Source organism: Clytia hemisphaerica, unplaced genomic scaffold (assembly GCF_902728285.1).
Source record: "Clytia hemisphaerica strain Z4C2 unplaced genomic scaffold, Clytia hemisphaerica genome assembly, whole genome shotgun sequence".
In the NCBI taxonomy this organism is placed as follows: domain Eukaryota; kingdom Metazoa; phylum Cnidaria; class Hydrozoa; order Leptothecata; family Clytiidae; genus Clytia; species Clytia hemisphaerica.
The window spans coordinates 669827-697117 of record NW_027103556.1 but is presented as its reverse complement, the minus strand read 5'-3'; the positions used below and the strand labels follow the sequence as shown (position 1 = coordinate 697117).

The window sequence follows — 27291 nt, the reverse complement described above, 5'->3', positions numbered from 1 at the left end:
TCAAAATCCCAAACAATTGAAAAATCTTCAACCATGGAGATGAAACTTGGAAAAGACTGAAAACTCTAAAAATGTTGGGTGGTATGCTCAAAGATACCTTTTTAAAGAAAAGAAGTGAGGGAGTGGGAGACATGAAAAAAATCCAACGAAAAAGTAAAACCTAATGAGGGACATAATATAAACATAGTAGGATTGCTAAGAAATAAAGCGAAAGGAAGCAGGGAAAATATATTCACAAAGCTATAAAATTTGAAAAGGTAATAATATTAAATTATTCTAATATCATAATAATAGAATCCAACTATCTTTTAAAATTCTTTTCTCTGATACTGTAGTAATACAGCCGACAAGATATTATATGGAGTGGATAACTGCTTCATGCTTTTAATCACAGATTGAAAGTTTAGGCATGTATTTCTACGTGAAACTCACGATAGTAATAAACACAATCAATACCTCAATCAGAGTTACCCCTGGTGCCTCTTTAAGCATTTTTTAGCCTTAAAACTAAAAAAAAAGAAGGAACACCCGAACGCCTAAAAGTTCTTTGAGTATCAAAATCCCTAAAACCATCCATTTTAGAAAAAATATTGTCTACAGCAAATTTCTTGATCTTTGAAATAATAATGTAACAGTCAACTTTGTCCGAAAATATCAATGCAAAAAAACTATTTCTTTTAAAGTTAGATAGTAAGTGTGTGCGCATCAAAAAAAAAAATTAATTAACACATGATTGAAATTTTAATATATTCTAATAATAAATACGTTCAGATTCTTTTATCAAAAAAATCGATATTTCGGCAAAACATTTTGTGCGTAAAATTGCAACGTCACTTGAATCAAAATCTGTAACTATACTGTAAGTGGCGAAATGGGTTTTCATAGTGTGTTACTTTATCGATTACTTCTAAGAGCATGCGCAGAAGATGGCATTGATAATGAGCTTTACAATGGTAATAACGACCTAATTTCATCCTCTTCAAAATGCAGTAGATCTGTAAGGTGATCTAAAGAGTAAACAATTCATCCAATCAAAATCCTTGATTCCGCACTCATTTTGGAAATCAAGAAATGACTCATCCATAGATGCCATATGACGTATTTTCAACTTCCGTATTGAGAACGTTTACAACATGTGACCGACATTTCCCCATCACGTGATTTCACAAGATCGTGCCCAGACTCTTTTTCCTCAAATCAGGTGCTCTTCAGCCGTAATCATTAAATCTTCTTCCATTTTGGTTGCCTTTTCAGGATCTAAACGCCGCCAAAGCTCTAGATCGTCCGCCGGTAATTTAGTACGTTCATTGTTTTTCAGTCCTAGGAAATAACGGAATATTCCAACTTGCGACATGACGTCTAATGCACCGATATCGAAAGTTCCGACATTACATGAGCTCGTCTCATTCTCTTTATCGCTGTTTGAAGATGGCGGCCGCAGGACGGTGGGGCCGAAAACTGTTGCCAGGTTGTTGGTCCCCATTTTATTCGTTTCTTCTAGTAGCGTAACTCTATCAAGAAAATATGATTCAGACTTATTTAAAAATTTCCTTGTATGGATACTGATAAAAATGACTTAACCTTAAAAAATTGCGGTCCACGCAAGCCTTAGCAAAGCAATTCAAGTAGACATTTTCGTAGAGCATTATTATTCATTTTTAGAAGGGGAAAGATAAAAATGAGCTAGTGGGGTGAATCCAGCCATATTATAGGTGAAGAAAAATGTTTGAATATCAATCATTTTCGACATATGAAAAGAATTGATCTGTAATACCTTCTTAGATGATCGAACAGATAGAGGGTGGTGATTTTATTTGGCTTGGGAAGTTGATGAAGCACTTCCACCATATACAATTCTTTTTCTTCACTATCTGTGATGCCTAATGGTGATAAGAAATACACGTTTTTTTAATAAGAACAAACTATATAAGAACATAAAGCATTGATAGTCAAAATATTAAGAATATTTTAAGGCTTCGCGGACTCTAAAAAACTGATTTCTTAGGAAAATGGTCAAAAATACTGACAAGATGTTGAAAATAAGAACATGTTAAGGTGTAAAACTCAAAAATTCGAACTTCGAAGGCTTCAGAAATTTTGAATGTCTTATGAAAAATTAACAGGACTTGATAGATTTATGGGTAGTAATTTTCAAAGAAACGTGCCATTAGGGCCGATTGTTTGCTTAAAATTGGAGACATTTTACCAAATTAGCACCCTGCAATTACGAGTGCAATGCTGAAATCGTAATTTTTGTCAGAACATTGTCACGACACCCCACTCCCTCGGGCTTTGCCTATTGTTTAAAAAACTCATGAATTAAATACATTTAAATATCTAAAAACATATGTTAAAAGAGTGAACTTACTGAGCCCTTGTACGAACTTTCGATACAATTTACTGGTGAACAAAGATTGTGGAAGTTCTCTGAGGTACAATTTGAGCAAGCCAGCCACTGCATGGATGTCAGTATCCGCTAGTACCAATAATGCATTTTGCGTTTCTAAAAGTTAAGCAAAGATGGTTTTTGAACAATTTTTATTTACTTAGTTCCAGGATGAAGTACAAAAGCTGATTGGTTTAAAAGTAATAAAGCTTTTCAAAGTATCGAGGACTGGTTTTGAAACGATTACACCCTGATGTGATGCAGTATTGTTCATTTAACGAATAGAAGAACACAGACAGTTCTAAAAGGGAATGTCAGTGTATGGGGCTGGAGGATATAGTGTCCGGGGGTAGTGGAAAATCTACAAAAATTCTCCACCCCCCATATTCAAATTTTTTCTGGAAAAGCCCAATCCTAGTAGAAGGGATGTCAGTGCATGAAAATCACTTGATTCACTTCGCATGGCCTCAACGAATGTCTCATTTTAATCTGACAAATAAATAAAACACTGGTAAAGACATACGTTCATTGAATAATTTCTTGAGTTGTTGAATTTCAGATGCCACACCAGACAACCGGTAGATACCGATTTCATCCATACCTAAATGTGTTAAAACAAAATTTATATTATTATTTTGACAGATTTGTTAAATCTAATTTGCGAGCTTTCAATGCAAGGTCGAGTAATTTGCCAATATAGCTTAAGTATCACGATAAACGCTTTTTTAAATTATAACCTATAGTTTATAAGAATATTTGGACTGAAATTTGGGGAAAGAAAGTTCATTTCAATTGCAATTCACCGTTGCAAACAAAACGTAAACTAGCTATTTGATGGGAATAAGAGCTGATTTGATGGGAAGGAGAGCTGATTTTTTAACGTATAAATTTTACCTCGTTTCTCAATCTCTTTGATGCAACTCAAAACAATGACAGGAATATCAAACTTCTCACGTCTGTAAAAGAAAAACGAATATATGATAATAAGATAGGAGAGAAATACTGAAAATTATTAAAGCAGATTATAATAACACTTTACTGTCAGTCTAATTCGATTTTCAAGAGATTTAAATTTTTCTTCAAATTATAGAAAGATTCGGATTACGGAGAGTATTTTGTACGATATTCTAGATGAGAGGACAGTGTGTTAGTTCGAATTATCAGAAAGATTCGAATAAAAGAGGTTCGATTTAGAGAGGGTTGACGACTGTACAGTATAACATTGCACTTCTTACGTGAAACTGGAAAAAATAATCTCAGAAAAAAAACCAGTCCCAAGTGATGACAAGGAATTCTTAAAAACATCAAAATCGTACTTGCACACAACTTGTATGGGTACACCAAAAACACCGGTATCCGAAAACGAGGGTGATTTCTTGATACCATCAATAGAGGTGGAAAAACACAGCGAAATGTTCAATATACTTTGACCGCGATCCAAGCTGACTGACAGTGTGTGGTTACGGTTGTCGGTCAATTTCTCACGAGTTAACTGAAGATTGGGAAAAGAGAGGAATGTGATTTAGCCTATACTAAGTTTGGTCAAAAAATGCAATATGGAAATGCAGTTAGGGGGCTCATGCTTCTCTCCTATTCAATTCCCGTAGCAGAAAAAAACAGCATACATAAACTCGCGAATAATAAAGAAGAGGACCACTATAGCTATGATATGAGAAGGTACCACAGTAACCAATTCAGTCTGATAGTGTAAAGATAGTGTATTTGCTAAAGGAAGATCCCTTCTGAAGATTACCCTCTTTCTCCTTTAAATAATCAAGGAGAGGGTCGGCTATAAAAAACATTCGAAGGCACCAAGTAATCTCTCTAATCTACGACTCACATTAATGGTACATTTGCCACTGATATCATCTCCCATCAGCCTCAACTTATTGAAACATGTCAATTTCAACGTGTTACATGCTTCGATCTCGAATTCGAAAGCTTCTTCCCAGGAAGGGTCTGAGCCGCGACATGGTTTCGTTTTGGCTTTCTTGAAGAAATGGCCGTACGAGTCCATCTCAAGGATGACGTATGTATCTAGGTAAGAAACAAGTAAGAAAGTTAGTTTCAATGATTGTTGTCCTGGTAAATATCCAGTCGAGAAAGAACTCGATCGAAGAAAACCCTTTATCTTCTACCTTATCGGGGGGAAAATGTCGTGGAAAAGTGACGATAATGTCTCTAGGTGACGAAAATTTTCCCCGACTAATTAAAACCACGCCTTTTTCCCCAATAACGTATCTTTATTTGTTGGAACGGAGTCAGATTCATAAAAATGTCGTGCCTTGATCTGCGCAATTCATCCGAGGACATAGAGTCCTAAATCTCGAAACAGTGAAATGATATAGAAAACGAAACCTACCAGAATTTTTGGCGAATCCTTTTCCATAGTGAAGACTGACAAACAAGAAGCCCGTCAACGATTCTTTATCTATAAAAGATAAATTCATAAACAATATTATTAATTTGATGAGATGAGCAAGCTATGGATCGGTTAAGTATTGCTTTTTATAAACAAAGAGAAATATTGGAAAATGTTTTGATTTAAAAGACCGTATTATTATAGGAGAGGTACTGATACCCTCTGTATGTATCCCATTGTGAGGATTTGGGAACAAAAGAAGGTAAATACTGAGTCAGCTATCCAAGCAATCGAAATATAACTGATCGGGGAAAAAAATGTCGGAGTTTTATTTAGTCGGGTTTTTTTTCGTCGGGGGAAAATTTCGTCACCCCCTCAAAATCTTCGTCACTTTCCCCCGACATTTTCTTACCCGATATAAATAGAGATAAATATATAGGAATACAGGAGTTGCAAATTGAAAAGGAATGTTGGCGCGATCTTTAAACGGCGGGCTGGCGGACGCTCTTCAACTCACCTGGGTCATAATACGATTTTGAAGATTTTCGAGGAGAAACAGTTTTTGAGGGAGATTTTTTTGGCGAGGTAGCCGGAGATTTCCGATATTTCGGAGATGAAAAACCAAACAGTTTGTGCCTCTTATTGGGCGTTCCAGGCGAATCTAAGGGCGAACCCATGGGCGTGGTATCAGTAGAAGGAATAGGTGTTGTGTCCGTTGAGAAGATAGCGGAACTCAAGGGAACAAAGACAACGTCTGCATTATTATTTTGATCGGCCTCGTCCCGAGGCAAAGTTCCGTATAACAGCTGCACGTAATCTTGGTTCGACATTGAATCAAATTTCGCTTGATAAACTTTAAATTTCCGTGGTGTCCTTGCGCTACTATAACTCTCAGAATAAGACCGTAGTTGTATGGTATTCTCGTTATCTTCGTTATTATTCATTTTACGAGTAGTTTTCGGGCTAGCTGTTGCCACATTTGACGTCGTAAACTTATGTTGGACGCGAATAGGTAAGGAAAAGTTTCGCGATAGCTTAAAAACAGTATCGTCCGCACCATCTTGTTTCCCGGTCTCAGGACAACTTTCGTACGAACTATTGTTCCTATGTTCGGCCTCATGTCTAGGCGGGAGCCGAGGAGATGAGGCTGCAGAGCTAGCATTACTATGGTCTCCTCTGGTGCAACCATTCCGACTCGAATGAAGAGAAATTTGACTGCTGTATATATGTTCATTATCAGATAAATCTATACTCCCATTCTGTATATGATTCATAACGTCCTCGTGAGTTAGACCTATCAGCGACTTATTTTTCTGACAGTTCGTCCATTTACGCTCAGAATATTCTGATTTCGTCATAACCTGGCTACCAGACACCATTTTCTCTTTACAGGGACTATGCTCAAATGTCTGCTTTTCGGATGAGCTACACGGAGCGTGTTTAGGAGATCGGTACACCTCGCTACAAGAGTTTCTATACAAATGGAATAATGATTTCTTCGGTGAGTCAGTTGGTGTTTTACTTTTAACTTTCTCATTACGACGCCAAGTCGACGGTGCAGGGTCCGGAGACCCTTCGAGTGAGCGGCTCTTTTTAGAAGAGCTTCGACGTAAAGGTGTGAATAAAGGAATGGAGAATACAGAACGACGGCGTAACTTTTTCTCTACGTCTTCCGTCGAAGAGGCCGGCGTCAATGATTTCGTTGATGAAGATAACGACGAGGCGGTCGAAGATGGTTTCGCTTGGTGTGACTTGTTGGATGAACGTTTATTAGCATCAGGTAAACTGTGCGCGCGTAACAACGTATCACGACGTAAAGACATTTTTTAAAATTGTCTTTGTTATCAATTTATCGAAATGATAAAATATTGGTTGGTCAGTAATACCATATAAAAAAAACCAGGTATAATCACTGTATGATTACCAAAACCAAATCGCAATACGTTAAAGACATAGCGTTATCGCCAAAAATACCATATTCATTTTCAATTTTCCGCCATTTTTGTAATCAAGCGAGCAAAACAGAAAAACAATACCATCCATATGTTGCAAAGCCATAAGCCATATACATCTAATTTATCGTTGTTTTCATATTATAGCACTGCGAGATAAAGTCATAATATATTCTTGTTTGAACGGGTAAATAAAACGGGTAGAAAAATGAAAAAAATTCTCTGTGACAGGTATGGTAATTTACAGTCATCTAACGCATGCGCATGCGTATCCCCCGAAAAATTAATCCCACCCAGAAAGTGGGCTCAATAGAAAACCGACTGGAAAGTTTATATCAAAAGTAATATAAAACTTTTCTACGCTATACTTGAAGCAGCTTGAAGAGAAGGAATTTGCTATCTGAGTGAATAAAATATGTGTAATACAAAAAAAAAACTATTATCTATTTGCATCAGAATGAAAGGTGGCATTTGAAATTCCGTTGCCTATGCTGTAGTATGGTCTATAATACTAACTTTTAAAACACGAATCACCGAGGGCTTGAACAACATGAAAAAGTACGCCCCTTAAAATTTCAATTTCACAGCACAAAAAAAATCCTTCTCAAAAAATAAGCAAAGAAAAAGTAAAAAAAGCACGTTTTTATGCAAAGAGAAAAAAATTTGGTAAAAAAAATAAATGATGGATTTTCTAACAACACAGCACCTTTACTTTGACTTTATAAATAATTCGTCAATATTTGAACTTGCATGACTAAATAAACATCAAAGAATTTTAAAGGTTTTCTTTTCTGCAGCTAGAGTACAGTGTAGTATGAGAGAGCAAAGGAAATATTTTCTACATATTCTTAATCGTTGTTTTGCAATTTTAGATATTTTCTCTAATAATCTGTATGTTACAATGTTTATGAAAGACTTTTTGTTTATGTTATACTTGCTGGAAAGATAATCAAAAATTGAAAACTTTTTTTCCATAAAGATCTAGATTTCGGTGAATTTATCATACAGGTAGTCTTCAATGTATATTTTAAAAAGCTATCACCGTTGTAAAATATTACGTTTATGAAGGTCTTTGCAGAAAGGCGGAAAGGTAAGCATTATTGGTAGACCGTTAGAAGCGGAATTCCGAAAACAGCAGATGGCGGATAAGAAAGAAAATCTATGAAAAACGAAACATGAAACAAAACGAAGTCTTACAAAAAGAGTAAAAAATTTAAAGTTCAAATCTCGATTGGGAAAGGTTTTTTGTCGAAAAATTCAAGAAAAAATCTTCGAGCTTCAAAAACTTAAAACTAAGACTGAAAAAAAAAAACGAAGAAAAAAAGTTTTGAAGTTATTGACAGTGAAAAAACGAGCGAAGAAACAGGTTTATCAAAAGTCAAACCATCTGCTTCTGAAAAAAACCCTTTTCTACGACACAAACACAACAAAAAAAGTTAATAATAATCAAGTCAAAATTCTTTCCACATATTCATTCTATCAGATGAGTGAAGGCTTATAATAAGCTCAGTCTTTCTCCAATGAAAACAGAAATTCCACTACATATCACAAAGTATCAAGACCCTTCTTTGTTCAAGGGTAAAGAAAAGACCCCTTCATCTTCAGAATAAGGCCTTATGCTTTTTTGGATGAGATGGTTAAAAAAAATTACAATTTAGAGCTCAAAAAGTGTATTCATTGTCTCTATGATTTTCAGCCACCAGAAACATTTGATATTGTCGAAAGTGAATAATTAGGTCATAATTGCTGCATATATTATGACATCATTTTGTCCAGCAATACCAGTCATAATCAGCTAAGGTAAAAACAGCTGACCCCTTTGTCTGAGCCCCTTTCAAAAAACATTTTCTTTTGCTACGAGGCCACTTTGAGCCTCAAGTGGTGTAAAGTTTTGGGCAAGGTGTAACATTTTTTTAATCATAGTAAAAGTTGATACGTTTTACATTAATTCTTAAATTTTAGTCGTAAAGTAAACTAAATGACTACTGACTTAGCTGACTAAGAGAAAGCGATCAAAATTAATGAACACACGATGAGAGCACAATTCTTAAGAATTAAATGTTGGAAAGATTATAAAAAGTATTTTAAAAACTTCCAACGCCCAATGTATCAAAATCGTCATAAATTTTGCTTCACAGATCACATGCAAACAATATAGTCAGACACACTTGATACTCAACAACTCACTCGCTAGTCAAATAGAAATTAAAAGACGACCCGAAAAAAACGACCAGTAAATTTGCTACTCATAGCACATTAAATTTCTTCCATCATTTAACATTAAGCTTTTAAAGCATGAAAATTATCACTGTTGTTAAACGAGAGAATGAGAAGCAAGGTAAAAAAATATTTTATGTTCAAAAAATTCAAAAATTCAAAACTTTATTTAGAGCACAAAAACAAAGAGAATTATCATAGTTTAAGCAAGTTCTTATGTAAGTTATTGACACCCTTGTGTCAAAAATAAAGCAACGTTGTGACAAGAAAAATGTATATTATGTATTTATGTTTAGTGTTCCAGTGTACATCGACAGCATGGAGCTTCATCTCCATTTTGGTAGCACGAGCAGTAATGTGGTGGCAGCGGGCTCTCTCCTCCCCTGAGGGAGTACCTGAAAGTTCCTCAAAACACTAATTTCAGCCTCTATCCCATTTTCACCTCGAAAGTAGTTTGATTACCCTAAAAACAGGGAAACATGACAAAATATCCGGGCTTTTATCTATCAAGGGGATACTATTTTGTCTGCTGGTGTGTACATTTATGTCTGGAAAATGAAAAAAAGTCAAAAACAACTTTAAAATATTAAAAAATCCAAGCTTCAAAATCCCCAAAGAAGGCCCTGCAATGCGGATATTCCATGAGATATTGATAATAAAGTTAAAGTAATCGTGTAGATATAAATTAAAAAATACATCTTCAAACACACCATTAAACAACACACTTGCATCTGAAAAAATGACTAAAAAACTTCTCTATTGTAATTTTCTAAAAAAGAATTTTAAGCCCCTTTCACATTATAAATCAGGACGTTTATAAATGATCACGTGACTTGGTACAAATCTGTGAACGACCTTTAAGTTGTCTTAATCAGGACTTAATAACTAGTCTGTATTTCTTGACGAGCTTCCTATAACTATGACTAACTAACATGGCGTGCAAAGGAGCCTGAAGTCATACTTTTTCTATATACTTATAGACAATTAAAAAATTCGCCAAATACTTCAGTGCTGATTTACCCCTTAATTTTATAATGAGAAATTTAGGGGTATCAATTTTCCAAACTGGCTGCAGTTATAAGTGTAGTTTGAGCTCTTTCCAAAAACACACTACAAGCCATTACTATGAGATATGTATAAAACAATGTTATGAGGACAATACTAAAAATTACAAATGTCTAAGAAAAACCTTTAAAAGCTAAGCTAGTTTGTTTTCCATCAAACTTTGATTGATATAGCAAGAACTAAAGTGTGAGCCAAAAGCAAGACCGGGAAGCAAAAATACCCTTATCTTCTCCCCTTTCCATAAAAACTTACCAAAAGAAACGCGAGAGGAACAAAAAAACAACTAAGTGTGACTTAAACCAAAATTTCATGGTTCTCATAAAGTCAGTGAATTTAGGCACATGCGTGATTGCAGAAAATGAACATACACCATACAGTATCTGCTCTAGAATGAATTCAAAAAAGCGAGCAGAGATTTTTTCAGGTCTTTTTCAATCTGTGTTCAAAGTTAGTAGATAATTATTTCAACTACGATTTTCATAAATTAGTTCCTTTTCATCGCTGATGTGATGTATTCAGTCAAAAAGAGAGTGAAAAGAATAAAGTTAGAATAGATATAAATGTACATCATCAGATCTCTAACTTTTTGATTGTAAAAAATTTGAAAAAGTACAAGGGAAGAAAAAAACATATAGGAACAAAATTGAAAATACAAAAAAAAAATTAAGAGCCATGAAACGAAAATGAAAAATGTTGAAAAATAAAATAAAAATCATGACGAAATAAAAAGAGGAAGAAATAGAAAATTGAAATTATGAATTATTTTTCCTCTGTTTTATAATGTTGTTGTTTTCATTTGCTACAAAAAAGCGAGAAAGATATTACTATAAATTCAATCTAGAATTTGGTCAAAAACGAGGGAAAAGAAGATCAAAAATAAGTGTACGATTATAGGGGTCTGGAGCCTAAACCTTAGTAAATCATTTTGAAAAAAAAAATTAAATCGTTTCGAAGTACTCTACTAGTGGTCAATTTCTTTGAAAACTACTGAAATGTGAAAAGCCCAAATTTGTCACGTGTCTAAAATCCAGTTAGATACATATCTCTTGTATATCACATAAGTCTTTCTTAATCTGCAGTAGAGACAAAAAAGGCTTTTGTGTTCCTTGAAAGATATTCAAGAGTGGAATAATTACCAAACAGAAAAAATCAATAAATTTGGAAAATTAAGATGAAATTCTTCCAATATTTCACTTCCCATTACAAACTCAATCTTACAATTTGGTTTACTAGAGTCAAAGTATCGTTTCGAAAGATAGTAATTCTGAATCTCGAATTCCTTGAGCCTTCCCTCCATGGGACCTTCTTTGGCTCCTTTTTGATCCTTTCTTTTTCATTAAAAAAAAAGGCAAAATTAATGAAATCAAAAGAAACAAGAGTTAAGTTGATTGCCTTCCAAACAAACATTAGAGAGAGAAATGAAAGGGAAAAGAAATAAAAATAAAACAGAAATGACGTCATCAAAATAATTGAAAAACGAACAAGAAAATTAAAAAAATAAAAGATAACAAGCAAGAAAATAAGGTCACGTAAACTGAAACTCCTATCAAGGAATCCCTGTACCGTTTCTCCATCATTCGAACGTTTTTGAAACAATAACGTGTTTACAATAGTCACGAACCAGTCTCCATATGATTTTCCTACTTTCTAATACAAATGCTTTTTACTTTTTTTCTTCCCTTTTATTTGCTGTTTTTCTTCTTTTTCTCCTATCAAACCTGTGGAATTTCGAAACTTAACTTATTCTGAATATCGTATAAGATGGTTCCAACAGGCTCACATATCCGTTCAACCGTTGCATTTCCGTATCCCTTATCTCCTTGTCGGCGTAATGAGACTTTTTTTTGTATGTATAATGTTGAAACAGAGTTTACTGATTATAAACAAAAGTCAAAATTTAGCCATGAGCTTGCTTTTCGATGAACATTTCTTTAGACTAGTTAGACAGAACATCGAATTTTCAGCCTAATTCAAATCGATCATTCGGTTAAAATCGCAACATTGAACAACCTGGTATGAGGGTACTAGCAAAAGCTTATACAATCTGTGACTAAATATTGTGGCAAGAATTCTCTTACCCCCTAGTATCAATGTTGGTGGGTGGAAAGGCTGCCACCATGCCCAGAAAAAGCTCACATCAACACTGATATTAGGGGGAAGGGATTTTTCAAGAAATTGCCACATATTTTGTCACCGATTGTAGTTTCTAAAGATGATATCCAAAATGTAATCCCAAAGTTTATAGAATTGTTATATCATCTCTCTCCAGCCAGCTAAAGCTTCTATACATTTCAAAAAACATTAGATTAAAATACTTCCAACATATAGAGTATATAAAGCAGCTCATACTTTTAATACACTTCACTATTTTATCTTATCAGCTTCTCGATAAGAATTAGCTAACCAAAGAAAGATAAAGGAAACCTCAAAACCCCTAGTGGAATGGTCGCTTAGAAATGCTGACAGTGCATTTTATTTCGAATTTTGAAGAGGAAAGTTGAAAATCTCCACCAACCCTAGACCATTATATCTCTCTAACTAAAAGGGATTAGAAGCTCATCCATAGCTCATTTGAAAAGTAAGCGACTGGACAGAAGGTAGGGTTTTACCCTCTTCTATAGCTATTTTCAACTGTACATAAAAAGGGTTAAAGCAAGCTAACCAAGCAAGCTGAAGATTTTAGGATAGCCGACTCAGTATTAGATGACTAAATAAGATGGAATTCATGCAATGAATCTCCAAAAAGTGTCATCCGCGAATTTAAGTCCCCGAATTAGATCTTAAAATTTCACGGATGAGCACAACGGCGAAATTTAATGCCCGCAAAGTTTTATCCAAAGTATAAACATGAAAAATGAAATGAGCATACCATCATCGAACATTGAAAAGTCCATACTCATCGGCCTTGTTGGCCCAAGGAACGGGCTTGGCATCTGTGAACCAAATCTCTGTCCCAGTCTCTGGCATTTCAAAACAGTTTCGAAAGCTTGTTGAAGCTCTAAGCTGCTCAATATGATGGAAGGTGGGCTCCTTGCGTGAACTGAAAATGAGAAAGAATTCGGTTGAGCAAAAGAAAACACAGGGCTATGAATGTTAGTGGATTTGACAACGTCATTTAAACTACAAAAGAGGCAGAAGTATCTTTAGTTATCTTAATGACCGTAGAAAGCATGATGGTAGATCATCCAGCTATGGAACGCAAGGTTTTGGGTGCAAGCCCCGGCTGGTACACACCAAAGACTACTAAAATGACACTCGATGCCTCTCTCCTTGATGCTTTGCAACTAAAGAGGCGTATAAAAGGTAGGTGGAGAAACGCAGGGAAATGAGTGGCGCCCTCCCCTAGCTTCGGGCAGACGGCTTAAGACAACAAGGTCGGAAATTTACTTTACTTTTCTTTAAGTATTCAATATACGATTAGACGAATATTAAAAATACTATGCATCCCAACCTCATCCAAGCTCGAATCCACGACTCTCTAATGATTTAACCCACAACCCTTGCCTCTTATTTATATAAGGGGTAGTAAAACTTAGTTGAAACGAAAAAAAATACTTCTTTTGAGCCTTGGTTTCAATGCTTCGAACCATGCTTGTCTTTCGGCTTCCACTGCCAACAATAGAGTATAACACTGTAAGAAAGAATCATAAAACAGCTTTAATCTAAAGCAATCAAGTCACCCGCAGGAAAATTCCAAATAAGCATGTCAAAGATATTTTGTAATTCTTGTAAAAAAGTTGCCAGCCCCATCATTGAGTATTTTCCATTGCCAACAATTTACCAATAGCGTTCCGCATATCACACGTCATAATTATATCAACTATAAATTTGTACGAGTTTCAATCCCACAGTTCATTTCGAAATGATTGGAAAATCGTGAAAGTTGTCTACCTTTCTTTTGATGCAATACACCTATTTCCTATTAGCAGATTCATGCAAAAGTCACGAAAAAACGTCGAGTAAACAAACTTTTGATTGGCGGAGGCATGCAAAGATTACCTCATACTCTGGACATTTTGAAAAATATGCTTGTATATGCAATATTTCAGCCAATCAGAGACTTTCTCGATGTTTTTCGTGACTTTTTTACATGAATCCGCTAATAGGAAACACGTGTATTGATTAACGTGCAAGAGTAATTAACGCAAAGGAGGATGGGATCGCAAGTCGTAGAAAGGAATAAATTTGTACAGATTTATTACTACAGTTGACGCCCTCTAATTCGACGCTCTACTATTCCATAGGCCCCCTTATTCGATGAAAATCCATAACTCCCCTTGAAAATTGAATTAAAAAGCGTCAACTATAATTTTTAGATTCGGTGCGTCGTGCCCGACGGTAAGGAAAAACTATTATCTTATTTGATGAACATCTAAAACATATTACCTTTCCATTCTTGTGGTAGATGTTGAGTGGTATACTCGGTGATATCAAGTGCAATAGTTTTTCCTGAAAACAAGAAGACATTGAATCAGTATACCCATTGCAATAGACGCAATATTTATCTAATAAAACAAACCGACGAAAATACTCTGTTGCTATCATATTCCTCCAACTATACGTATTCGAGATAAATCGAAAGAGACGGTATAATACCAAAATCACCGTCCTCTTTGCTCGACGACGGTAAAAACACCAAAATATCGTCGTCTTGTTTTACGTCGACTTCGCCCTTGATATCCTGCGATACATAAACTAGCTATTGAGAGAAATTCTCTGATTGAGTCCTAGCTGTTCAGAGCAGCTTTGAGTGTTCCCTTCAAGAATATCTCTTCAATACTATTTTCTAATCCCGCATCATTTAAGCGAGAGTCATTAATTTTGGTTGTGACTTTACACAATATTTGGAAACAAACCTGTTCGCCAATCTTCTTTTTGATTTTCTCCAAACCCCTTGAAGATGCTCGGACACCAGGTCCGTTTCGTCTCTATAAAAACAGAAAATAATTTTAGAAAATACTTTGAGCTCTTCTTAGACGAGCTGTTTGGGTATTATGAAGCCTACTTTTAGTTAAAGGTTCCATTGCCTTGAAATCTCCAAATATTACTTTTTTAGAACAATCTAATGAAGTTAGAAATTGATCTAAAAAAAATGTTCTTTATAATTCTATGCTAAACAAAAAGATCGACCCATCTGTAGATGAGCGATTTTAGATAAAGAAAAGATCATGTACAATAAGCCGTGGTTACACTACATTAATATCTTTAAAATTTTTGAAATTTTTTAATCAAAAATACATTAAAGAAATTAACTATTTTCTTTAAAGTCTTTTTGAAATTTTTGTGTTGTATCAAATCTTCAATCGTTTTTTCTCAACTCATTTCTCACTCAACAAACGACATGAGTGGAAGGAGGAAGGCAGCTGCACGTGTTGTGTTAATTCTTATCATAGTGCGGAAAGGGGTCTGATACCCCCTTCTTAAATGATCCCCCCTTCTTGGCATCCCCCCAACCTTTAAAAATGTCTATCCCCCAAGGGTTTTGGGCTAAATTTTCGAAAATATATAGTGTATAGTGCGATCCGATAATCCCCTTCTCGCTGGTACCCCGTAATAATAACTTGCTTCTTGTTGACTACTCTAACAGAAAACTTCCTTTCGTGCAGATCAAATTTCATAACAGTGCTGGAAAATAATCTACAATATATGTAAGCCCCCCCTTCTTAAACGATCCCCTCCTTGCTATCCCCCCCCCTTTTTAATGAAAATTTCTGATCCCCCTTAAGAAAGGGCGTCCGAACTATGCTTATGAAACGGAAATTTCAGAGGAAATATTCGAAAAAGAAAAGTCGAGCTAAAAGATCTTGCTGGGTACGCCTAGTGGTTAAAGTTGAGGAACGAAAAAAGCACCTACAACAACATATTTGCTGAACTTCGTCTAAGTGACCAAGAAGAATTTATATCTTATTTAGAACTTATCCTATCTTTCACCCCTATCTCTTCCAAACGCTAGAAAATCCATTCATCGAAAAAAATGTACAGAACTATCATGTCGGTGGCTTTGATCTCGAGAGAAGTGAAGAAAAAAACTTTAAACTCTTTACCAAAAAAATGGTAAAGAATCGCAAGAAATAATTTATTTTTCAAGAATTTATACGTCTTTATTTTCTTTAAAAGAGGGCTGTTACACTTGTAAATTTTTTAATCATAAAGACTTGATTAAAAAATTTCAGAAATTTAGAAATAAATTAATGTAATGTAACCACGCCTTAGGTTAAGGGTGAAGATAGTTACGACGCTAGTTTTAATTTACGATTTCATCAACGCATTCATCATTCCCTGCAAAAGGTTTACTTAGATTTTAATCGAAATCTATAACGGAAGTTTCAGCAATTCCATGTCATTTTATCCCTTAACTTCGCTAAAAAGCCGCGAAAACTCACGCTATAGATCCCGTACCACGTAAATAGCCTTATGCATAACCACACTTATACTACAGAAAGATTCTGACCTTCATAAAAGGAGGTGAAGCATCGCTGGAAGACACCACTTGTTGTAAAGGCATATGTTCACGACGCAATTCTTGTCTCATGTTGGCTATGTTAGCACGGATCTTGTCACATTCTGTTTTCGAGGAGACTGGTACGATGGGTGTTGCTGAAAGGGTAAGTTTGTTTATGACGTGTAAAGCAAGGACCTTATTGGAACTAATTTTCGCGGGAACTAATATTCGCGGTCGAAAAAAAAATCGGAAATATTGCATTTCACGGTTGTGCCCTTTTTTTTACAAATTTCTTTCATTTTCCTAGGGATTTTTCAAATTTTTCGATAAAATTGTATTTCGCGAGTTCAAATTTTCGCGGATTTGCCAAAAAACCGCGAAAAACGCTAAAATTAATTCTCGCGAAAACTAGTTCCTTTCCAAAACTTTTTTATTTAGCACAGTAAAATTTTATCTGCAAACTTCACAACAGGTCTTGCTGGAGGGGGGAGGGTAATAGTAAGTTTGTTCATGTCGTGCAAAGCAAGGAGATAAGGTCATTTTTTTCCATTGGCACACTCAAATTTCAACTTATTTGTACATTGGTGCTTAGTTCATTAAATAAAGCCCGTTATTCTTAAGCCAGATAAACTGAGGAAAATTTCAAGATTTTGTAAAGCTAAAGCTATCAGCAGCAACTGGTTTTCTAGGTAATTTGTTATCAAATTTTAATTAAAAAAACTGATCTTATAATTTTGAAACCACCGATTTTCAAAAAGAATTTTTTCACCCTTCCAATGCCATTTGAAATACAAAGAAAATGTAATACCGAAACTGAGCAACATACAACGGATGATTTTCAACAAGAATTGTCAATCTTGCAAGATCATTCGAAATACTAAGAAAATGTAATACCATACATACTTACATTCAGAATTAGGATATGGTTGGAGATTGATATCTGAAAGTGAAGCATACCACTTGCCGACATAAGCATCACTTAAATGAAGAAAAATTTAAAGGTTCAATATCTTGTTGTATAACATATTAATAAGTTTTACGCTCATAAATCCAAAACCAGTAACTCATAATTAAAGAGATTATGTATGTCTGTTTTTTGACTAGGTCCTGACTGACTGATGACGACGGTAAATCAGTACTTTTACCATCCTCTGTTTTGCGGGTCAAAACTGCGGGTTATTCCAAATAGCTTCAGCCAATCCGCCGTCCTCAAAAGTGCAAATACATGAACTCGCTAGTCCTAAAGGATTGTGAGTGGGCAAATTATATATTCATGGTAATAAAATGGAGTGAGATGGAGTTTTCATAAGATACTTCACTAATTGGTCATTTGAAGCAATAGAGATGGCGTGTTCTTTAGAAAAATTAACAAAATTGTTTTATTACTGGTTTAAACGTTTTGTTTTTAAATAAAAATGACATTGTTTGCTTACTCATAAATTTTATAATTCACAAGCTTTTTCACATTGGATTGTCACGGATGTGGAGCAAGATTGGTCAGAAAGAGGAAAAGAAAAACATTTTTTGCTTATATCAGCATAATAATATAACAATAGGCAGACACTGTCCTGATATGAAATATGTGTCTGATATGAAACCTTTAATGACAAACTAAATCAAGTGAGAGCTTGTAAAAACTCCATCTCGTCCCAATAAATTAAGATAGCTGGCTTACCCTGAAGGTTTGAGTTTTGCACAGATAATGACGTCATTGAAAAGGATGAGACTTCGAGGTCTTCGCTCACCATCATCAATCTCAACGACAGCCAATTCTTTCAGTAATTGACGTTGACGCCGTTTCTACAAAAATAGTGAAAGAAAGATAATGAGGTTACAGTACAGTTACTTAATATATGCGCTGACTCAATGTTATATGCCAACGATAGAGTCGGATTGATTTTACCTATACACCCCTCCCCAGAGCGATATGGAGTGACACAAAGCAATCACCATCATAAAATCGCAAGGATTCAGCAAACGGGTTTCGTAGCAAGGTTTCTATTTCTTGCTATGTCACTCTGAATAAAAGTGGTGACACAGACTTTTAAATGAATTGATCAGAATGAGTCTAACGACACTATTAAAAATAGTCTACCTAGAAACATGTCAATCTCTTATTTTCCATATAAAAATTGTTCAAACTTTGTCTTAAATGACTGATGGAAAATCATTTTTTGAGGTTGGTATAAGAAATTGGACCAGAACAGCAATAGAAATTTCCTACCTTCTTGGAGCTATCAACATTGACTTGTTCAAACAAATCAAACAGTGCACCACTGACTTCCACAATCAATACATGATCTGGGTGATCAGGGGATGTGTACTTCAGTAAATCCTATGGAAAAATTCATAGAGTAGATTATAATAAAAAAATGATACAAGAGAGAGTGTGTCAAAGCCCAGAGTCTGCCCCATTTCTATTCTCGCTCGACCTCGGAAATCCAATATTGGGGTAGAGCACCATGCATATGCTACCAATCTAATGGGATTTCGCCAAACATTTATACAAGTGAATAAAGTAAGCTATACTAACCAGTCACTATGTTGTGGTATAATATACTACCCAGTCACTATGTTGTGGTATAATATACTACCCAGTCACTATGTTGTGATATAATATACTACCCAGTCACTATGTTGTGATATAATACTACCCGTACCTATGTATATCTACCCAGTCACTATGTTGTGGTATAATATACTACCCAGTCACTATGTTGTGATATAATATACTACCCAGTCACTATGTTGTGATATAATATACTACCCAGTCACTATGTTGTGATATAATATACTACCCAGTCACTATGTTGTGATATAATACTACACATAGTTGTGGATAATAAACTATATACACCCAGTCACTATGTTGTGATATAATATACTACCCAGTCACTATGTTGTGATATAATATACTACCCAGTCACTATGTTGTGATATAATATAAATACGATAGAGTGAATCTTACATTTAAGATCAATGAGTATTGTGTCATACGATCCACCGGCTTATACAACAATCCTGTAAAACAACAATAAAAACAGTGTTTTGATATATATTATTCCAATTTATTTGAGTTTATACAGAGGAATTTTATGCCTGACTATCGTATTAAGCGTGAAACTGGCAGTAGTGTGACAGACTGGCAGACATTTGTTTCCTTAATTGTCAGTGTTTTGATATTCAACATAATTAAGAAGGTTATTCTGAATACTTATTGATGTATTCCGTAGGGTTCTCATTGGGCTGTTCCATTAAAAAACCATACATGGGGGGATGGACGAACCTTTTCAAGTCAAAAAAAGAATTATTGAAAATGTGTGGATACCCCCTGGAAAATGGCAAAATTTGCAAAAACCCTTGGAAAGATTCTTTTCATACCTCAAAGTGAGGGTGGACGAACTAAAATCAGTCTTTTACCCCGTGGTGATTTTAGAATAACTTATTACCCCCTTGGAAAAATGAAAAAAGACCCCCTGGAAATTTTTCTTGGATTACCCTCTGGAAATGTTCGTCCACCCCCTGCATGAATATAAAATGGGATGGCCCATTAGACAAATAATTTATAGGATAGTGCCTCAACTTCAGATATTCCTGGCCCTGTTGAGTTTTTACAAGCTCTTACTTGATTTAGTAATAAAACAAGTTGGTCGTTTAACCTGATTTAGTAATAAAACAATTTTTCTTACTTTTTCTAAAGAACGCATCTCTATTACTTCAAATGAACAACTAGTAAAGTATCTTATAAAAACTCAAGCTCATCTCATTGTTAGCCCTGTAGGACATCATCATTTTGACTTTTAATCTTCTTTTTGATGGGGGTTAGTAGTTTGTGAGATATGATAGAGAGAGAAGGAAATACATACCATCTAATTTTAATGGATCTTTCAATGAAATGATCTTTATATCCTAAAAGTAATAAAAATATACTGTAAAACCCAGTTAAGAGATTTTTTTTATAAAGTCAAAGAAATCGCAGCGAAAATTCTAACCACTGTTTTATGTCTGTTTGCAGACCGATACGATATTAATCCAAGTCTGAGCTTAAAAACTGAAATCCACCTCATATTTTAAGTGCTGTGACCTACAAATACCCTAAACTCTGATAGCACAAGTTAAAAAACATTCGAATTCAAACCTGATCCATGATTGAGGAGAACTGTTGGTTAGCCTGTCTGCATTTCAATATTGTTTCCATAGCAACTTTGTAATTTCCGATGTAGCCAAGATATAGATCAAAGCTGTGCATCTAAAATCGTATAAAAAGAAAAATCACTAAAAGTTTTTTGAAAAGTAAGTTATTAAGGCCAGATACCAAAGGCATTTTTTTAACATGTTACACCTCGTCTACAAGAGTGAAATTTTGGAAAAATTTAGTTTAAAGCCGGTTAATAATTGACTAAAATGTCCTTATGCCTTCCAAGTGTGTAGATTTCTGTCTTTTGATTTATAGTTTGTATGATTGTGAATTTCAAGATCATCACGCCCTTGCCGAAAAATGCAAAAGTTCAGCAGATTTTTATTCAACAAACCAGACTGCATCATTTAAGGGGTGAGTGAGATAACACACGCCCACATCTCCACACATGCCTAAAATGTCTGAGTGAGTGTGATCAATCACACCTTAGTGTCACAGCTGAAAGTTGTGCACTCCTTATCACACGCCTGAATTACTAAAATTAAGGTTTTAGGTGCTGTATGGTTTCAAATGATGCAGCCTGACAAACTTATTTGAAAATAACTTATTTATTTAAGTTGAAACTCACAATCAATGTAAATAAATCTCCAATAAGTTGCGCATCGTTCCAACTTGCAATACGAGGTTCTAACTGATTGTAAAAATCACTGTGAAGTTCTAACAACTCTTCTGCTTTATGGAAGATGTGTTTGAAATCAGCAGTAGACAGAATAGGTTGAGATGATTCAGTGGAAATCTTCAATGGCTTCATAAACTGGAAAAGGACAGAAAGTTTATATTTGTATATAAGATATAACGGCAAATTTTATGATAAAAACAACCAGAATGAAACATATTAACCCATAGTAATACTTTTACACTAGGCTTGGTTAGTGGTTGTATTGAGCATTTCATTGGAATCTAAACTTTACCAATTGATTGTGATTTTTGGTGATATAAAATGGTGTAATTTTTGGGTTCAGTTGAAAACATTTTCTTTGTCAATCTTCATCAACAGAGCAGGGGGGGGGTCAAACAGACATCATGATGACTACTGCAAAATTAAAAATTTGAAAGACCGGCCCTTCAGCAATAATAGTACCCCAGAGTACCAAGTGCTGACACTCCCTTATTTGCACTTAGTACTCCATTTGACTAATTGTCATGACTATACGTTGTGATATCCTATAACAACTGCTTGGGGGTGAACAGATCTGCATTGCTTTTTCATAATTTCATACTTTTTACAAGCAACATAGAAGTCATTTTTAAATTGAAATAGGAATCAATAAAAGCATCTTTTTACCTTTGTCAACATCTCTAAGCAATCCATATAAGCTTTTTCACTATCAAGGAGATTATTGACCAGCAATTTTCTCATCCGTGAAGCTTTTAAATGTTGATGTTCTTCTTCCAATTCTTCTGGCGTTTGATTTGGCTAGAAAATGATTCTGCAGGTTGAAATACTTTCTCTAGCTGCATAGTTTTATAGGGTAAAGTTAGTCAGTGGGAAAATAGACAAAATTCTTAGCCAAGTGACAAAGTACTTGTCTACTCCTCGTCTTTGGAAGAGTGGTGATAAAGATTTTCATAAAAGTAACAAAATCAATCCTATTTTCCCCGACTCAACTTTCACTGCGCCCTGAAAAAATATTTTCCTTGACTAAGGTTTCCCCATAGTGATAATTGGAGTGTTTGACAAGGATAACATGTTAACTGAATTTATATACGACCATCCTGGAAATTCGACTTTTGTTCGTAAGCTTGAATCCATCCAATATAATGCCTGCCTTGCTATAACAGGCTGCTTTCGTGGAACGTCTCAAGAAAAACTTTATTCTGAACTTGGTCTCGAGAGTCTTGCTGATCGTCGATTTAGTAGGAGAATGATCTTCTTCTACAAAATCTTAAACAATTTAACCCCCTCTTATTTACGTAACTATTTACCAGCAAGGCTTACGGCACCGGGTAATCATGTTAACTGAATTTATAGTTTAAAGTAAATAAATTCTTAATTCAGTATGACATATCGACAGCATTTCAACCTACCTTCTCAGGAATAGCATGGGGTAGAGGAGTGCTTGCAGTTCTCCCAAGAGAACCTTCTTTCACTTTTGGTGAACGCTTAATTTCACTTGAACTTGTTATCCTTTTCTTTAGATCTTTCACTCTTGGAGTTTGCGATTCTTCTGAATCTGAAGATTCATCTATATTCATAACAAGAGAAGAAAATTCAGGTTTTAATGTGAAAGGAAGAATAAAGATTGATTGTTATTCAGAAAAAGCCATTTATTTGATCATTGTGGAAGATTGACAAAGTAAATTAAACCCCAAGCAACTATTGTAGCAGTAACTTAAAACCAAAAAATAATAATAATTTGGTTGTACTGTAATTATATAATTCTAGGTGCAACAATATATATTGAGTTGATACCAAACAGAATTTAACTAAAACCAGTCTTTTACCCCCTGGAAATTTTAGAATAACTTTTATTTCCTATGGAAAAATGAAAAAAGGAGCCCTGGAAATTTTTCTCGGATTACCCTCTGGAAATGTTCGTCCACACCCCTGTATGGATGTAAAATGGAATGGCCCAATGATACCAAACAGAAAGAGCAAAAGAGAACAACAAACACACATACCATGTGAGTGGTCACTGTGCGCATTATTTTGGATCTTCTGAAGCATGGATTGAATTTGATCAGACGTCATTTCTTTATAATGTGGAGATGGAAGACCCATAGAAATGGAATCTGCCATTGGGTCATGGTCACTATCATCATCACTTATACGATTCAAAATTAAATCTTCAACGTTAGCGTAAATATGTTCCTCATCATCGCTACTATCTTCTTCATTTTCTTCGACAACCACAATAACTGGCTGCTTTGGTGTAGACTCTTCAAGATCGTCCACAAGACTCTCCTTTGAACCGTTTAAAATTTCCTCTAGACTGGCACCAGCAACAGGGCCTGATGCAACATCTACAATCACCATATCATCTGGTAAGGCAATAGCTTGTCTGTCATGAGAACCAGATCGTTTTAACTGTCTAGGTTTTTCAGATTTCTCCTCTATCAAGGAGTCACTACTGTTATCTACAAGTGGTTCAATTTTAGGTTGCATTTGAGAATTTTCATATATAACTTCATCATAAGAGTCCTCACTCTCAGAACAACTTTCATCCACTTGTTCACGTTTGACATTTATATTCAATTCACTAATATCTGTATAAATGTGTTCATCGTCATATATTGAAGACACTTGTGAAATTGTTCTCTCAGGAGTTGGAGCTGGAGAGGGTAAAGCAGGGGGAGGAGAAGAAGGAGGAGCTGGAATAAAAACATTGTCTTTGGTAGAATTTCTCTCCGATCGTAAAGGTTTTCGTGGTAAAGGAGGTAGTGGCTTATCTTTCTTGCTTCTTGTTAAAGTTCTTGGTGCAGTTTTAGGTTTTACTCCTGAATTGTCTTTTGTTTTGCTGGTTGGGAGAGGATCTGTCAGTCGTCTAGCCACTGGAATTGGACTGGCATAATCAAAAACATTTTCATCTATTGAGTATGATTTCTTATGTGTTTTTATGTTTGAAAACTTCTCAAAGGGTTCTGTACTATCTAAACTTGAGCTTGAAGTATCAAACATTTCATTTAAGGAAGTTTTGGAAGAGCTCCTGGAATCCCTTGCAGAGGGTTGAAAGGTTGATAATCCAGGTTGTAAAGTCTCTGGTGCTTTGTTACTATTATCTTCTAACTTCACGATTGCTGTTGTGTCTTTATTTTTAAATTCCCAAACAGATTGTTTGTTGATTTCATCATTGTTTAACTCTTCAAAAGAGGGCGGCGGAGGTAAAATTAAATCATCTTCTGCGAAACTACTTTGAGGTGTTATCGGTTTTGGGACACTTGCCCAAACTGATTCAGTGCTTATAACTTCATCTTCATCATCTGTTTTCACAATATTGTCCTCATCTTTGGAAAGATTCTTAGGTTTAACCTCTTTTTTAGCTGATTTTAATTTTGATAAAACAAATTGTTCTTTCTCAAGCTTGAATTTCAAATCGTCAATTCTCTCTTGACATAAAATAATTTCTTTATCAATCGTTTCATTATTTGCAAAATATGATATGTCAGGAACTGCTACACCAGGAAAAACAGTCTGCCAATCCAAAATAAATTTCTCTTTCACATCTCCCATTATTTATCTAAAAAAGAAAGAAACTTTGAACTTAGAGATACACTTCAAATATATATCATAAATTGTACATTAAATTGCATTTATACTTTAAAGAAGATAAAAAATGCAGGCGATGCAGGAGATGCTTGCCATAAATCAAGAAGTTTAAATCAGGCATATTTCCAGAGATAACAGATAATAGTAGCACAAACTCTACCGTAAGTTGGTCTAATGTCGACATCCCTCTTCTAATTCTGACACCCTTCTTTAGAGATAGGAATAATAGGAAGGTTAGGATCACTTATAGACAAAAGGTATTTTCTTCTCTGATCGCTAAGCAAAGAAAATTAGTTTCCATCAGCGATTCTGACCTTCCAATTATTCCTATCTTTAAAGAAGGATGTTGAAATTAGAAGGGGGATGTTGACATTAGACCAACGTACAGTATATATCAGAAATTGAGTTATGAAACTCAATTTTGACGAAAATAAATCCTTGAGCAACTTGAAGCTGAAGCTGCAAAACTGAGACACAATCAAGTCCACACTTTTGATATTCAAACATTAATCGAAATGAGCAACTTTGACAAAATTTTGAAACACTCGCAACATCAAGAAGGTACTGAAACTGCATTGTGTAAAGTTATCATACCATTTGTAAAGGCTTCATGCGTTTGAGTTTGTACTATTTTTTATACATCTTAGTCCCTTCAATTTTATTTATCTTTACTTTCCCACTTAGCAGCAAATGCTAGATTTTCCTAGTTTGCTCTATTTGAGGAGTTTTGTTTAATCTTATGACACAACATTTTTGAGTACTCTTGTCATATTGAATTTTAAGATAAAATGTCTTCAAGTATAGATTTCAAATTGCAAAATTGAACAAATCTTTCCAATTATAGTGCTCCGAAGTACTAAGTGCATTTGACTATAGGCAGGATGACACCACCCCTTATTCTGCCCTGTTTAGTGGTCTCGAGTGGCCTGCACTCAAGGTTATTGCTATTTGAAACTTAGTACCCTAGGCAGCCCTGGGGTTTACACATACCGTGAGTGGTCCTAAATCCGACAGCCCTGCCTAAATCCGACCCCCCAAATAACTGCTACGAAAAAAAATTCTATGTTTACAAACATTCCCTCTCCAAGTTAAACAATAAACTATTGCAAGAACTCTCTAAACAAAACATCTAACAAGATGACTTTACTGTCAAGATGTCAATTAATGTGATCAAAAAAGTGTGAGTAGAAAATAATCAAATCTCTCAGTTTAGTTGACACTTTGGTATCTTCGTTGTGTCACAGCGAAAGGTTTGTTTTTATTTTAGTTTGTATCTTTGAAAGACCCCATCGGATTTAGGCAGGGCTGTCAGATTTAGGACCACTCACGGTACCTTGCTTTGGTAATTTTCTCTCTTCACTCTATTTGATTTATAATAAATACAAGGCTCAACATATTTGGTACAAAGTTACCAAACCTAACATGTTAAGTAAAAGTCTGCCCAACATATTAGGTCTAAAGCCCAAGATACAAAAACATCCCTGTTGCATTTTTTGGCAAATGACTGAAGGACCCTGCCGACGCACCGGACTTAACGAACAGAGGACACGCGAAAGTCTGGTGTAAAATTACAATTTCTACACCGGACTTAAGATAGTCGGATGTCAGGTGTCGGAGAAGTATATTTTTTCCCACCGGAAACAGGGGGAGGGGTCGGTACTAAGTGGCCGGGTGGTGGTCTGATAAGGTAAGTAAAAAACAACTTAGTACATGGTACTAACAGCCAATTCGATTGACTTCCAAATTTGCCATACTCACCAACTTTGCCAAATCTACAATTTCAATGTCAAAAGATCACAGCTTCATGGCAAATTTGTACATCGCTAGGCCGCCATTATGATTTCCGTTTTGTGATGCTTAGTCAGCAGTTTTCTGTCGGCGTTTGTAAAGCAAACGATTTTTTAACCAATCAAATTGCCGATCCGCATTGTTTTGCTTTAGCATTGGAAGGTCTTCTATTTTTCAAAATCTTTGGCAAAAGTGGCAAAATTGGAGCGAAAAGAACACAGATGTTGTGGGAACAGTGTTTTGCATGGAGACGTATTGAGGTAAGTTCCAAAAATGCCAAGAATGCCAGATTCACCACATCTTTTTTATTTGGCATTTATGGCACTCAAATTTTGCCACATTTGCCAAATTTTTGTCAATCGAATGCAAAATAATTGGCAATCAGGGCAAAAATGGCATATTTTGAAGTCAATCGGATTGGCTGTAAGTGGTGGTCCTAATTGAAAAAACATTTTTGCAACTTTGTACAAGGGACTAAATGGTGGTCTCAATACCAAATATGAAGCATCAAGTCAAAATCCTGAAAAATCACAAAAAATTTCTTGTTATAGGCAGTCTATATTTATTTCTTACCATTTTATTAGGATGCTTATTACGTTTATTGTTTATTAAATTTTTGTTTTGTTTTCCCCTAGGTGTTATCATACATAGTGGGCAGCACCCCTCCAACCCCC

The 27291-nt window shown here is 35.1% G+C and overlaps 1 protein-coding gene across 1 annotated transcript; it reads right to left on the bottom strand.

The window, feature by feature from the left end:
- Positions 1-597: 597 nt before the first annotated feature.
- Positions 598-24796, bottom strand: LOC136800524 (active breakpoint cluster region-related protein-like). The gene is made up of 23 exons (XM_067057187.1): positions 23245-24796; positions 22651-22808; positions 21908-22039; positions 21191-21376; positions 20563-20673; positions 20291-20333; positions 19393-19445; positions 18649-18759; positions 18100-18224; positions 17332-17402; positions 16434-16579; positions 14839-14910; positions 14369-14431; positions 13538-13613; positions 12852-13022; positions 4749-4817; positions 4227-4423; positions 3703-3878; positions 3281-3342; positions 2910-2987; positions 2369-2503; positions 1775-1880; positions 598-1511 (listed from the first exon to the last, which is right to left on the bottom strand). The coding sequence occupies exons 1-23, from the start codon at positions 24791-24793 to the stop codon at positions 1193-1195; spliced, it is 4209 nt and encodes a 1402-aa protein (XP_066913288.1). The 5' UTR covers positions 24794-24796; the 3' UTR covers positions 598-1192.
- Between the last annotated feature and the right edge of the window lie 2495 nt (positions 24797-27291).

What these genes read in the sequence shown, in the direction of transcription:
- LOC136800524 (XM_067057187.1), bottom strand. Translation starts at nt 24,793, where the DNA reads ATGGGAGATGTGAAAGAGAAATTTATTTTGGATTGGCAGACTGTTTTT. An exon ending in GAGATTTATTTACATTGATT is followed by an intron (nt 20,674 to 21,190) that starts GTGAGTTTCAAC and finishes ATACGATTTTAG; the next exon opens with ATGCACAGCTTTGATCTATA. An exon ending in CAAAGAGATTGAGAAACGAG is followed by an intron (nt 2,988 to 3,280) that starts GTAAAATTTATA and finishes TAACACATTTAG; the next exon opens with GTATGGATGAAATCGGTATC.